General features: G+C 32.1%; 3 protein-coding genes across 3 annotated transcripts; 2 read left to right on the top strand and 1 right to left on the bottom strand.

Moving 5' to 3' along the window:
• Window positions 1-15: 15 nt before the first annotated feature.
• Window positions 16-2,837, top strand: LOC111290541 (abscisic acid receptor PYL8-like). Its single transcript, XM_022881888.2, has 3 exons — window positions 16-405; window positions 1,174-1,389; window positions 2,302-2,837. Exons 1-3 carry the CDS (start codon window positions 259-261, stop codon window positions 2,518-2,520), a joined length of 582 nt encoding a protein of 193 aa, XP_022737623.1. The 5' UTR covers window positions 16-258; the 3' UTR covers window positions 2,521-2,837.
• Window positions 2,838-5,780: 2,943 nt separating this feature from the next.
• On the top strand, window positions 5,781-10,750 carry LOC111290519 (putative polygalacturonase). Its single transcript, XM_022881864.2, has 5 exons — window positions 5,781-6,559; window positions 8,110-8,230; window positions 8,584-8,758; window positions 9,374-9,444; window positions 9,943-10,750. Exons 1-5 carry the CDS (start codon window positions 6,221-6,223, stop codon window positions 10,581-10,583), a joined length of 1,347 nt encoding a protein of 448 aa, XP_022737599.2. The 5' UTR covers window positions 5,781-6,220; the 3' UTR covers window positions 10,584-10,750.
• Window positions 10,751-10,782: 32 nt separating this feature from the next.
• On the bottom strand, window positions 10,783-11,797 carry LOC149516007 (uncharacterized). Its single transcript, XM_089767822.1, has one exon. It carries the CDS (start codon window positions 11,717-11,719, stop codon window positions 10,991-10,993), a length of 729 nt encoding a protein of 242 aa, XP_089623948.1. The 5' UTR covers window positions 11,720-11,797; the 3' UTR covers window positions 10,783-10,990.
• Window positions 11,798-14,555: the final 2,758 nt, after the last annotated feature.

Genomic DNA, 14,555 nt, shown 5'->3' with positions numbered 1-14,555 from the left:
TATATATATACATACACACACGCTGTCTCTTTTTCTACCTTTCCGCGAAAATAATTAATAATCAATAATTCCAGCAGATGAGATGAGAAAGAAGCAATCCGGACCTTTGGCTTGTGAACCTGGCCGATGGCGTTTCGTTTCGGACCTTTCTAGGACTTCCTGATAACGATACCCGAACCCGCTAAATTCCCATCGGCTTGTTGACCGGTTTTTTCACCTTTCTTCCCCTGGTTTAGGGATTCTGCTACGGTTACCTCGATGGTGACCAATGATTATATCACCATGAACGGGAACGGGTTTAGTAAGATGGAAGAAGAATTCATCAAGAGGCACCACAAACACGACGTTAAAGAAAATCAGTGCAGCTCTTCGCTCGTTAAACACATCAAAGCTCCTGTTCATCTCGTATTTTTTTTTCCTTTAATAATTTCAATATCATTTACTTTTTTTAGTAGAATTGATTGGGTTCGTATTTGGTAGATCTTGGAGCATTTTTGTTTATTTCAATAATATTCCCTTTTAGACACATATTTGAAGTAGCTTAGCTTGATTTTCTGGCGACTTTCTATTATTGGAAAATTTTTGCCTTTATTTTTTTATTGCTTGTGGTTTGAATATATGACGAGATCGAAATCAAAGTGGGGATTGATTAGAGTTGTTAAGTTATCACTAAAAATTTAGGTTGAATTATTGGCTCGTTTGAAATGATATCCGATGTTGAACATTCTGTGAATCAATTGAAGTTATTGCCAATGAATGTTAGGGCATTCAAACACGACTTTCAGCTATTTGTATCGTGTGTTTTAAGAGGTGCAATGTAAAACATTGCCAACTTTTCATCGAGGATTGATTAATAGCTGTAAAATGGTGTGTTCTTGCATAATTGCTTACCGTTTCTTTGTTTGAATAGAAATGGAACAGAATATTTTCTTTAAACTTGGATTTGGATCAAGTGTTGAAATGACACTAGGGGTTCTTATATCTTATCTTCAAATACTGATAAATTTCCCATTGAATGAGTTTAATTTGATATCACATACCCAATCTAAACATTGTGCAATTACAAATAAAATTGCTTTCAGCTTAAGCTTGAGGTTTTAGTTTGCTTTAATTGAAGTCAAACATGAGGTGTTTTCTGCCTTGATGAATGATTATTGGTTTTTGATCAATCAGGTTTGGTCTTTGGTGAGGAGATTTGATCAACCACAGAAGTATAAGCCATTTGTTAGCAGGTGTGTTGTGCAGGGTGATCTTCAGATTGGAAGCATTAGAGAAGTCAATGTTAAGTCAGGTTTGCCAGCCACAACTAGCACTGAAAGGTTAGAGTATCTAGATGACAATGAGCATATTTTGAGCATGACTATTGTTGGAGGAGATCACAGGTTGAAGGTATGAATTTTCTACTTGGTTGATTTAGTTCCACACTACGCATGCAACTTTAAATGCATGCTCGTTGAATTCCAATAAATTTTTAGTTTTTCAACATATAATCTTGACTAAAATATAAGTATTCATCTTAGTAATTTTTGTTGTCTCTTATTATATGATAATTTTCTGTTAGATTATGTAACACATACATTACCTGAAAATGTAATAAGGTTTTGGATGCGGTGGATGCAACTTGCAATGTGGAGGACTGAACGCTAACTTATGTTACCAGTCATTGGGATAAGACTCTGTGGATTGAGTATGAATTGTCAAAATCATTGTTTAAATGGTCAAATCTATCAAGTCTTTTTGAAGATTTTTTCATGTTTGAGATGGAGCATAGCTTTACAACACTGGAAATTGGAGTTGTGAAACTAGAATGTAAGGAGATATATATCCCTATAAATTGACTTGTGAAATCTATGATGCCTCAAATTGGCTGGTGGCAATGTGCTTTATGACTGCACTCTGTCTAGAGCAATTTCCTTTTCCTCTATCCCAATTATTTATGTTTTCTTATGCTGCTAGCACATTTAACCTGGACCTTATCATGCTGCAAATGCCAGCGATTTCCTGGTTTGTTTGCATGTAACGTATCCTTTATAATAGAATATTTTTAGTTTACACATGCAGGCAAACAATGTTGTTTATCATATTGTTTAAGATGTGTTAATTTTCAGTTCTAAGATGCATTATTTTTATCCTCCCTCTTTTCTTTTAATAACTGTTTTTTTAATGAATGCTATTGTACCAATTCTGCATTGACCTTTCTCACGGGGGTTGAGTTTTTATTTTTATAACGTATACTGTACTTTTGTGGTGATCTAACTCGCTGAAACTGCAATATTGTCCTTATGCCATGCAAATTTGCAGAACTACTCTTCCATTGTTACAGTCCATCCCAAGGTCATTGATGGCAGACCAGGAACTTTGGTGATTGAGTCATTTGTGGTGGATGTACCAGATGGTAACACCAAGGATGAAACATGCTACTTTGTTGAGGCAGTGATCAAGTGCAACCTCAAGTCATTGGCTGATGTTTCAGAGCGTTTGGCTGTTCAAGATCATACTGAGCTGATTGAAAGAATGTGAATAATCTGAATCGCTGTTAGCAGCATCAAGATTCTTGTTGTGGGTGATAAGTGAGATACTCTTGTTATTAGAAAGAAGCCGTGTAGACAGTTTGGGCTCCCTGCAGGCAGAGTCACTGCTCTTTTGTTATACTTTATGCTTCTTTTTGGTAGAACATGATCTATAGGTGCCACTTGTCGATAGTAGCTAACAATTAAAACTCCATCCGCAGCCTACAGTTTTCCTAAATGAAGAAACAAATCAAAAATTTCTTGTGGTTTTTGGTTGTAAATATCTGTGCACGATAGAAATTTTATGTTTATATCTTTAGTTTTGCATGTTCCATTTGCAGAAAAGCCATGGATATACGGTTTGTTGGTACATGATGTGAATCTACTCGTCTAACTAGTTATTTATACTGTAATTTGAAGAGGGGTTGAAGAAATATCTCTATTATGGCCTTTAAAGCACTTCCCCTTTGTCCAAACTCTAATTTGAAGAGGGGCCAAATCTATTTTCCTTATTAATTAAATGAAACTAAAGGAATGAAGTTTAAGGGAAAAAAAACCCAATGATGCGTAGCTATATTACAGTAGAGAAATTTTGCTTGATTTAGGGTTAGGGGTGTTAAGTAACATGACAGGAATGAACAAAGGAAAGACGTATATTTGTAGTTTATTTGTTTATTTTTAAAATTATTTAAAATCAATTCGTGTTCGATAAAAAAGTTGGTTTATTTCGTTCGAATTTGATTCACTCAAATTGTAAAATATTCACATTTTTTTTTGGCTTGTTTAAATTAAACAAATTTTATGAATTTGTTCAAAAATATTAAACAAACATGTTTACAAAAATATATATAAATATGTTCATAAATAATAAATAAATTATATTTAAATAAATTTTTTAAAAAATAAAATTACTAAATAAACAAATAATAAAGGAATATAAACAATAAAATAAACTCTAAAAATTCTGTTAGATTAAGAATCAATTTGGATTTCATCATATCTCTAGTGCAATGAAATTTAACACTCACTGAAAATCAACTGAGCTGGCCACCCGTTTAGATGTTCTGATTGTAGTGCGGGAACTACTTCTCATCGTGCCAAGACCTAGAGATCCACAAAAGGGGAAATCCACCAGTGGCTAACTGATATTGATTTTTTTCACTTCTACCCTTAAACCATGAGAATTTTATAAAGGTCAATGACCTAATTCATTAAATATATATTTTTTTTATTTACGCATGTAAGTCTATAAAGATTTGAAGATTTTAGTGATTAGAAGGTTCATTGTTTTTATTTTTTATTTTGATTTTTATTTACATTTATGAAATAATTTTATTATTATTTAATTTAATATAATAAATAATTTTTATTATAATAAACTAATAAATAAACAAACTAATAAATAATAAATTATTACACAATAAATAAATAAATTTTAATATCATATAAATATTTTTTGATATTATTTTATTTATTAACAATACCTACATATAATAATAGAATAAAGAAAAAAATTTGATATATTAATATTATTTTTATTAATTTTTAATCATTTATTAATAAAATTATTATTTAACATAAAGATAAAATTGAAATTATTTATTAATTTATAAATATTAAATGAATTTTAAATTAATATTTTTAATAATCATTTCTTCTCTCATTATAATTTAATTCATGATCAGTATTAAATTTACATCTAAACACATTTTTATCACTAATTTTAATTTTATTTTTACCGTTATTTTCAATTTTATCATTACATATCTGAACGTCCATTCAAATAAATTCTAAATTGCTATACACTATTTGTAGCTATTGGCACATCGCATTCAGTTCTAGGCACAGGTTCTGCTAAATTTGCCCATTAAATGCAACGAACGCTATAATAAATGATGTACGGCGTGCATTTCATGAGAATTAAATTATCTTTTTCATGGGAAAACGGTGGTGCTCAAAGACCGATCCAATTTTTACCAGTCAAGAAACAAGGGAGGGAAGATATGAAACATTTGCACCATCAAGCCTTGAGAAGGAGGTTTGATTTCAATCATTTAGAAGGCGAAAATAGTGTAGCATTTGGGCCATCATCAAAAATGCAAAAAGAAAAGAAAGTACGGGTACAATGTAAAACCATTTACAAATAGTAAACCTTTTACAAATAGTAAACCTTTTGAGGCAGTGGAGAATCTGATGAAAAATGAACTCTGTAGCTAAGAGAATCTCCAAAATCTATCGGCCAAAAGCATTGGATGCCCATTTCTTATGTTAGCCTTTTGCCTTTTAAGTAAAGCTGTGAGTGAGAGGGAGAGGGGCAAGGATTCCATAAACAAGATTAGAGAACACAGACAAAAGAAAGGTAACAACAAAAACATACAGCGCAGAGTGAGGTGGCATTCTGGAAGTTAATGCCGCCCGCGACCTTATACCCACCGTTTGTTGCGGCCCAATAAAAATAACATAACCCACACACTCTCTCTCTATTTTTATTTTTACTAGTATTTGACTGAAAATTAGTTTGTACCAGTATTTTTTTTAGCACGTTATTTTATTATTATAAATCGTTAATGTAAAGAGCAAGCCATTATAAATAAGATATTGCTTGCACAAATCTTATTCACTCATTTCATATACATTTTTTATTTTAAGGATTTAAGTGTAAAGTGTTAAAATTTTTATAAGGTATAATAAATTTTTAAAACTTATATACTATATGAATATGTGCAATGAGTGAATTAGATTAGTGTATATTAACAAATAAATGACTAATACTAATAATATAGAAATAAAAATATCACTACTAACACTATTTCGTCATAGTTTAATATTATTGTTATGGTTAAAAAAATTTTAAATTTTAAAAATTATGTTTAAAAGTTTAAAAAAATGACTTAAAAATTTTAAGTAATTAGCGTTATTGTGAAAAAAAATATTATGGTGAAATGAAATTTTAAAAAATATGTATAAAATAATAAAAAATAAAAAATGTGAAAATAATAAAATTATTTTATCAAAAAAATTGCAGTTAACCATAAACAACTTTTATTTGAATTTGCAAACCAAATTTAAATAAAAAATCGTACATTTTGTCATTTAATATTAAAATTAAATAAAAATAAATTTTAAATGCAAAATTACTTTAATTAAATTAGTCCTTAATGTAAAAAAAAAAAAAAAAAAACTGTGAAGTGTAAATAACAAAGGTCAAAAAGCTCGCGTCTTTAATTAATTGACCATGCATTTATTCTGACGAGCTCCTACCCTCCATTCATTTCTTTTTTGGGGTTAGTTACAATAAGCCTAGAATCTTTGGACGCACTCTCAATCACTCTCACATCCCTGTCCTGTGCCTTTTCTTCTTCCTTCATCCTTGTAATTTCTCACTTCTCTTCTCTACCAATATATTTATTTATTGTTTTCGAAAGTCTTTTCTCAGTCTTCACTCTGTTTTTTTTCTTTTTTTAATTTTTATTTCTTCCCCCCACCCTTTTTTTTTTAATCTTTTGCTACTATTAATTCTTTGTTCTATCCAACTTTCCTTTTCTTGATTAAAATAACCAGTAGAACCCTTTGGACCTTTCTCCTTGTATCACTTACTCTCCAGATCTACTCCAAATATTTCATCAAAAGCTAATTTTGTTCATTTTCTCTTTGTCAGTCTCCAAATAAACTTCCCTTCCCTTCTCTTTGTTTTAATTTTTTCAAACCGAATGTTTCGAGCATTGGCTTCGATTTTGGTTTGTTGCTTCTTCCTTGAAGCCTCATTTTGGTCTCACATTTGTTATGGGAACTTGATAACCTGCTCAGGGATTGCACCCATGAGGTACAGAAACGATAAGATATCGATAACAGACTATGGTGGTGTAGGGGACGGTAATACGCTCAATACCAAGGCGTTCCAGGAAGCTATATATCGGATTCAGCATCTGAGAAGGAGAGGTGGCACGCTGCTTTATGTGCCTCCTGGGGTCTACTTGACGGATAGCTTTAATCTTACTAGCCATATGACTCTTTATTTGGCTAGAGGTGCTGTTATCAAAGCCACTCAGGTAACTCCATCCTTCTCAGTAGTTACTAATACTTACTTATCATTGGTAGTATAATTTTGTATGTAAATATACAATGAAAAATCACTCTCTTTTTCCCTTTAACAATGGAAAATACTGCCTTTCAACTTAGAATCTGAATGCCACTCCAATCCCATCCTTCTACGGCTAAAAGTTGGTACATTTTTTACTCAAAACATTAGTTTTATACTTATGATAGAAAATGGAAGTGAGTTGAAAAGCACTGCACCATTATTTTCTAAAATGGTAATGAAAGCTGGAATTTGGGTTTTAATGAACATTAGTTTTACCCTATTTTTGCTTCTTTTTTTTTTTGTTGAAAGATTTGGATTTTGGTTGCATGTAGTTTTACAAGAGAATATTGTAATTTGTACGATATGGTTGGAATGTCAATTTTAATATGACATTGTTTGGCTCCGCCATGGTGGTGGATGTTGGCGTAGAAGGTTTGGGGTGAAGATGTCTGTGAGAACCATGGGGTCCAGGCATTATAAAGAAAAGACAAAAACATTGTAGGTCCCCGTAATATGGTCGCATGTGCATGACATTCATGGAGTTTTTTCATTCAACAATTTGGACAGACAGATAGCTGGCAAACATTGTTGTCCAACTTGGTGCTATATCTAGATTAATATAATGCTGTCCTGTTTCAGTGTTAGTATTATTATCTAAATAATAAAAACGTACTTTTCCAGTCCTTAATTAATATTGGATGATTTTACAAAACCTTTAAGTAATTAAATACTGTTGAAGTTAAAAAAGTGGTTATTATCATACTTAGGTTGTGTTTAACTGTTTTATTAAAAAAAAAAAAAGTTTTTGACTGTTATCTTCTGATCACCAGAGAACCATGTTCCCCTGTTTAGTTCTTAGAAAGCCTTTTATACTTCACGTCCACTGAATGTGGTCATGTACTTCTAATTGAGTTATATCATGCGGAAAACTAATAGTAACAGATAAATGTTACTAAATGTTGGGATCATGGTTTACTATATGTTCTCGAAGAGATGGAATTGAACTTAATTTTCTGAAGATTAGGTTGTGCTATGATTAACTAGTGGACTAGTTTATGGGAGGAAAGATTTTTGTTGTGGATGGTTCTGCTTGCCTTTTGGTAAACCACCATTTGATTTTCACATAAGAGAAATAAAAAATCGATGTCTTATATGTTTGAGATTCACAAATTCAACCTCATAGGAATAAAGAATTAAGCTTTTGGTTGGTTAATTGAGTTAAGCATATATAGTAGCTACAAATGCCTAGTTTTTTGTTCCCCTTGGCATGTCTGGATATGTCTATATCTTTTGAAATAACATAAATTTATTTCTTATTGACTCCCTTGGCCACAAAGATGTTAGCCTCTCAAAGAGATCAATAATTCTACCCTGTTGAGGCATTTCTTGTAATTTTTAAAGTTTCAAAAACTCTATTGCACCAAATCTAGCAAATTCTGTTGTTGCACTCTTATCCTCTTAATATGATATGATTTGCTGGATATGCTTCTTATAATTCTTCCTGGATTAATATATCAGGACACTTGGAATTGGCCTTTAATTGCTCCTTTGCCATCTTATGGAAGGGGAAGGGAGCGCCCTGGGGGAAGATATATGAGCTTTATTCATGGAGATGGACTGCATGATGTGATGATCACTGGTAGGTCTCTATAACAATGTGGTTAATTACTCTGATAGCCTGCAACTTATATGTTTTTGATATATTTGTTTTGTCTACCATTAATCATCTTGAATTACTAAATCTAATGAAAGTTATTTTATACATAATTATCTATATGCTAGAAAAACCTATTATACACTGTCAAATGAGAACGGCATGATTTATTGTCATGGATCTTCATGTTATTATTATTATTATCTTAGTAGGGTGAATGGCAGGTAATTCATACTTTCTAATTGTGCTGGAAAATAGTAGAGCTTACTTCTATGATGTCTACTTTTTATTGACACAGCTTATGTAATTTCAACTTGAATCTCCGTCAACCATAACAGGTGAGAATGGCACAATTGATGGTCAAGGAGGTATTTGGTGGAACATGTGGAGGCAGGGGAGTCTCCAGTTTACAAGACCAAATCTCGTTGAATTTGTGAATTCCAGAGGCATTATCATTTCCAATGTGATTTTTAAAAACTCCCCCTTCTGGAACATTCACCCTGTTTATTGCAGGTAATTTTACATTAATTCTACATATATAGACTTACTTTCTTAATATAATTTATAAGCTATGCAATTATTTGAGAGAAAAATGTGCGATTTGACCATGCTGTAGCTTCATGTCATTGTAGAATGTCTAATTCAGTGTGGGCCTTGTTGTAGAATGTTTAATTCAGTGTGGGCCTTGTTTACAATTTGATCATTATCTGTTTTAAAATTCATGATCCTTCATTAATCAAATCGATTTTGAACTTTTATATGCAAGTCTGCTTGAAATTCACATATTTGTCCAATGAAAATCAAAAGCATTCTAACTTAAAGACAAGTTGAATCAGTATCATTTTAAAATCATTTTGTTATTTTCCACTTTCATCTCATTTCCTCTTCCTTTACTAGCTTTCACCTTGTCACATTTAGCAAGGGACCGAATGGAAGCAGGTAGGGCCCTGTTCAGGGTGCTCCAAAGGTGTTTAGCACAGTTTGTACCAGAGTTGATAAGTTAAAATTTGGATTTGTTACTATGACCACTTGGGAATGTTGCAACATTCTTGGTTCTTTTATTTTAATATCATGTAGGAGAATTGCATGTTTAGAATCACAACTTATGTAATTTTTTCTTCTTTGCAGCAATGTTGTTATTCGATATGTAACCATCCTGGCTCCACCTGACTCCCCAAATACCGATGGGATTGATCCAGGTATAAAATAAAAGCATTTTTATTCGTTGAATTCATCTTGCTTAGGGTTGGTTTCATTTTCACACACAAGCAAGCACTCAGGCAGGCTTGATTATGTTGAAGTGCATGTCATTGTGTAAAACTCAAACACAAGTAAAAGCTGCTTGGTTCTGCTTAAAACTCTGACTTTGCCCAAATGCTAGAGAAGAAATTGAATAAAGAAATTGTTGTTCCTTGATTGGGTATGGGTTTCTTATCTGGATGGAATCTAGTTGGGTGTGTGTCATATTCTCCATGCCCGTCATACGTCAAGAAAGCTATTGAATAAAACTTCTTGAAAAATGACTATGCTTATTAATTGATCCCCATGCTGTATTATAGAGTGGACGGTGTAATATGGATGATACTCCTATGGAGTTAAGAGCAAAAGCAGTTTTTCCCGAGTTCTTTTGACTTTTTGCAATATAGAAATCTCTAAGAATTATTAACTTTGTTTATTTTCATTTATCATTGGTTCAGATTCAAGCTCCAATGTTTGTATAGAAGACTCATTCATTTCTACCGGAGATGATCTCGTAGCTGTGAAGAGTGGATGGGATGAATATGGAATCGCTTATGGACGTCCCAGCTCTTGCATCACCATCCGGCGAGTAACAGGGTCATCACCATTTGCTGGAATTGCAGTGGGAAGTGAAACCTCTGGTGGAGTAGAGAATGTTTTGGCTGAGAACATCGTTCTTTACAACACCGGAATTGGTGTAAATGTGAAGACTAACATTGGCAGGGGAGGGTTTATAAAGAACATCACAGTCTCGGAAGTGTTCATGGAAAACGTAAGAACAGGTATTCGAATAGCAGGTGACACCGGCGACCACCCTGATAACAATTTTAACCCAAACGCTCTCCCATATGTCAAGGGAATTACATTAAAGAACATTTGGGGTGTGAACGTCCACCAAGCAGGTTCAATACAAGGCCTCAAGAACGCCCCCTTCACCGGCATCTGTCTTTCAAAGGTTAATCTACGCAGCACGACTGGACCAAGATATCCGCCATGGAAGTGCTCTGATGTAAGTGGGGCTGCAATCGAGGTAAGCCCATGGCCATGCGCCGAACTCACCAGTCCACAACAGAGTGGTTCATGCGCTAGTCATTTCTAAGACTCATTCATAATATCAATATAGTTCACTCTATTTTCAACCGTTAAAAAACAAAATTTCTGAGCCTCTATTATTCTTTAATTTTCGCATAAAACTGTTCCTATTTCTATAGCTTGAGAGATCTCTGTAATCGATATTTTCAGTGAAAAATCTGCCATTGCCAACAACTAAAGTTCATGAAAATAAAAAACCAACGATCTCGTAAAATCAATCTATGTAATACTATATTACTATTACACAAGGAAATACCATATTGTTCATCCCAAAAGGATGCAACATTATTTACAACGGATAATAAAGTAAACTAAATACCCATACCCCAAAGGCCAAAGGCCAAAAAGTGAAAATTACACATAAAAAAGGTAGATTAGATACATCACTGTGATTAGATAACATGCATGATATCTTCAAAGATGAATTAAAAACTTGCGAAACCTCGTCATGAACCCTTCATCGTGCTCGTGCTCCTCTGTCTCGTCCCTTTCGTCTTCCTCTCCGTGGCGATGGTGGCGGTGGCGATGGTGGTAGTGGTGGTGATGATCGTCATCATGATCGTTTTCGTGCTCATGTTCATGGTCATGGTCATGGTCATGGTGATGAGGCTTCATAAAATCTACATGCTCCTTAGTCTCTGCGCCATCATCGGGAAACCTGGCCCATCTGGCCTGGATCTGGCGAACAACGCCGCGAGACTCCGGGTCAAAACGAGTTCTTTCGTCGGACAATATCATATCGTTGCCATAAGAAATGAAGCGCTCCTGCTGGAACCGCGGGTTCAAAGGCCTGAACCTTTTGTGCAAACGGCACTTGTGTTTATGAGGGAATGGAATCAAGGGACGCCTGGGGAAGTGACGGTTTACAGGATGGAAACTGCTCATTCTCAATGGATCCGATTCCAAGTCCGAGTCGGTTTCCGAGGCATCATCGTGCTTGAAATCAACTATTTTGGCGGGTTCAAACCTGTGTTTCTCGCTAGGGAGAACGATTGCGGTTGTGATCCTAGGGTCGGATTCCGATAAATTGCTAACGGTTTCTTCAGAGGAGACGTCATGTTCCGGGTCAACTGTAATAAAGCGAGCGTGAGAGAAGGTGAAGAGGAGGAAAATAACCTTGAACATAAAGGCCAGTTTAGCCATTTTTTTTATGAAAGAGGGGAAAGAGAAAGAAGAATCAAAGGTTTTGGGTAGACGTAAAGAAATGGGGATTATATAAGGGGGGTGGGGTGGATTTGACTGGGGGAGGAGGTGAAGGCAGAAACGGGCAACGGGGATGACGCAACACGTGGCCTTTGGATCTAAGGAAAGAGAAAGTTGCGTCTCTAATAATTTTCTCTTTGTTAAATCTAACTTATTGGATTCACACTGAAACTTTTGTTTGGTGTGCATTCAACAAGTTAGTGGGTTTGACCAGGGAACATGTCTAGTTCAAATGCTTCTCCTGATTACACTTTTGTCCCTTTTGGCAAGAGACGTGAATCTTACCCAAATTCAATAGAAAATTTAATTTTTTATTTTAATGAAAATAAAAATGTATTAAATTTTAAGAACGAAGTGATAGATATAATTTTAAAGTTTTTATTAAACATAGACACGAAGATGAATTGTATAGCATTTGTCTTATATCTATATTTTATATATATTTAGATATATTTAATAATATAAAATTTATTTTAAATTTATTAAAATTAATATATTTATATTTAAAAAATACAAATTTATAAAAAAATATTTGAATATGTAAAATAAAAAATAAAAAATACTCATATCTATTAAATATTTAAAAAAAATAAAAATAAAAATAAGATAAATATATAATATTCATTAAATATAAATACAAAAATATATATAACAAAAAAATAAAAATAAAAATAAAAAACTTTCTACCCATTTCATATCCTATCCATTAACATTTTTACTTTTTAAGTATCCATCGTAGAGTGAGTTCAATCTTCTGTCGATGTCTGTTAACATTGGTTTGTTCTTTAGGAACAAAATTACTAAAAAATGCAAATTTGGGTCCAGGGTAGGGGCTCCACTGTAATCTTGCGTATTAGTGTGGAATTTAATAAAATAAATTTTCCATGCTGAGAACATATACGATAATGGGGACAGAAAAAGTCAGAAACAACGCGTTAAAGCTGGCGGAAGAAACAACTGGGGAAGGGCAAGGCTCACATGTGGGCGAAATATTAAAAAAAGGGTTTATCCTCTTTTGTATTAATTAATTCTATTTGACTTTTTTTTTTTTTTATCTATAATAAGAATTAACAAACGCTAAGTCATGTCCATAGATGCTTGCGCCTTTCCTTAAAGTCCAAAACAAATGCGAATTTATGTGTCAATTCAAGCAATTAAATGCTTACACGAATTCGGGCTTGTTATCTCGAAACGAAGGAATACAACAATGTGAAGGAAGTGCAAATAAATTTCACCGATTGTCATCTACTTATTTTAAAATTTTTAAATAAATCATTGAATCTTAATTTCTTCGAATAATGTTTTTAATTTAATAAATATATCAAATTTAATTATGTTAATTAATAATGAATTTTATCAGAAAAAATAAAAGAAAAATGATGTAATTATTCAAAAGATACTGCATTAGCATTCATATTGTTTACAACGTCTACATCATCATCCATATCATAAAAACGACCTACATCTTTATTTATTTTTCTTTCACTTGGTATAAAAAACCATGAGTTTTGTTAATAAAAAATATTTTCATTTTTTCTTTTCCTTCTCTCTACTCTTTCCCTCAGTAAAGCCTCTCCCTCTTCTTTTATTATTGTTTTTCAACCATATCGCTTTCATCAGGGACGGATACAACATTTATAATCAATGGAACAAATTTGTTATATTCATTACCAATAATATAAATTTATATTTACATTATAAATCATTATTTTATTCAATTATATTTTAATTCTTTTAATATATCTGTAACCTTTAATATTATAAAATACTCATTAATGGAGGATTTAAAAAAAAAATTTTGGGTGTCCATTTATAATATAAATAAAAATTTTCTTATTTTTCAATTTTTAAGATTTTCATGAGAAATTTTAGGGATGTCTAGATAAAATTTTCTTTCAAAATTTCAAATTTTTAATTTTTGGGATGTCTATAAACAACCTAATATAAAAGGTGTATCCACTACTGAGACTCGTATTTGAATATTTCTTTTACAATTTATGAGATCTAAAAAATACAATAAAATTTTTTGGGATGTCCATAGACACCCTAGCATAAAAGGTGTATCCACCAGCGTTGTGATGATCATAGACTTTTTTTTTTATTATTAAAAATTCTTCCTCTCACTTCTTTTAAATTGATATGATAATTAATAAAATAGCACACATGATAGTTAATATTTTTAATTAATTTTTATGAAAATTCAATAAAGTGATTAGATTTTATACATTTATCAAATTTAATGATCTAGAAAAAATTAAAATTCAATGTTTAAATTGTGATATTTGTGATAGTTGAATGATAGTGAAATCTACTCAAGAAATACCAGTTGAAAACAAAATTTTGAAGATTTTTCTAATTCAATTACTATGTGCTATTGCTATTTGAGGTTTGAGGAAGAGGTATTCATAAATTAGCGAGGTTCACCGTTTCTCATCTAATTATTATAAAATTTTTAATTAAATCATTGACTTTTAATTTATTCAAATAATATTTTTAAATTTTATAAATGTATCAAATTTAACTATTTTAATCAATTTTATTAATAAATAAAAGAAAAATGATGTGATTACATGAAAGATACTACATTAGTATTGATATAAGCCATAATGTCTACATCATTAGCCATATCATAAAACGACCTACATCTTTGTTTTTTTTTTTTTTTTTTTCTTTTTCACATGGTATAAAAAACAATGAGTTTGATAACAAAAAAATACCTTTATTTTTTCATTTTCCTTGTCTCTCTACTCTTTCCCTTAATAAAACCTCTCCCTCT

This window comes from Durio zibethinus, chromosome 11, assembly GCF_047325235.1.
Source record: "Durio zibethinus cultivar Kanyao isolate XHJ-2024 chromosome 11, ASM4732523v1, whole genome shotgun sequence".
NCBI classification, from domain to species: Eukaryota; Viridiplantae; Streptophyta; class Magnoliopsida; order Malvales; family Malvaceae; genus Durio; species Durio zibethinus.
This window is presented reverse-complemented; position numbering and strand designations above follow the sequence as displayed.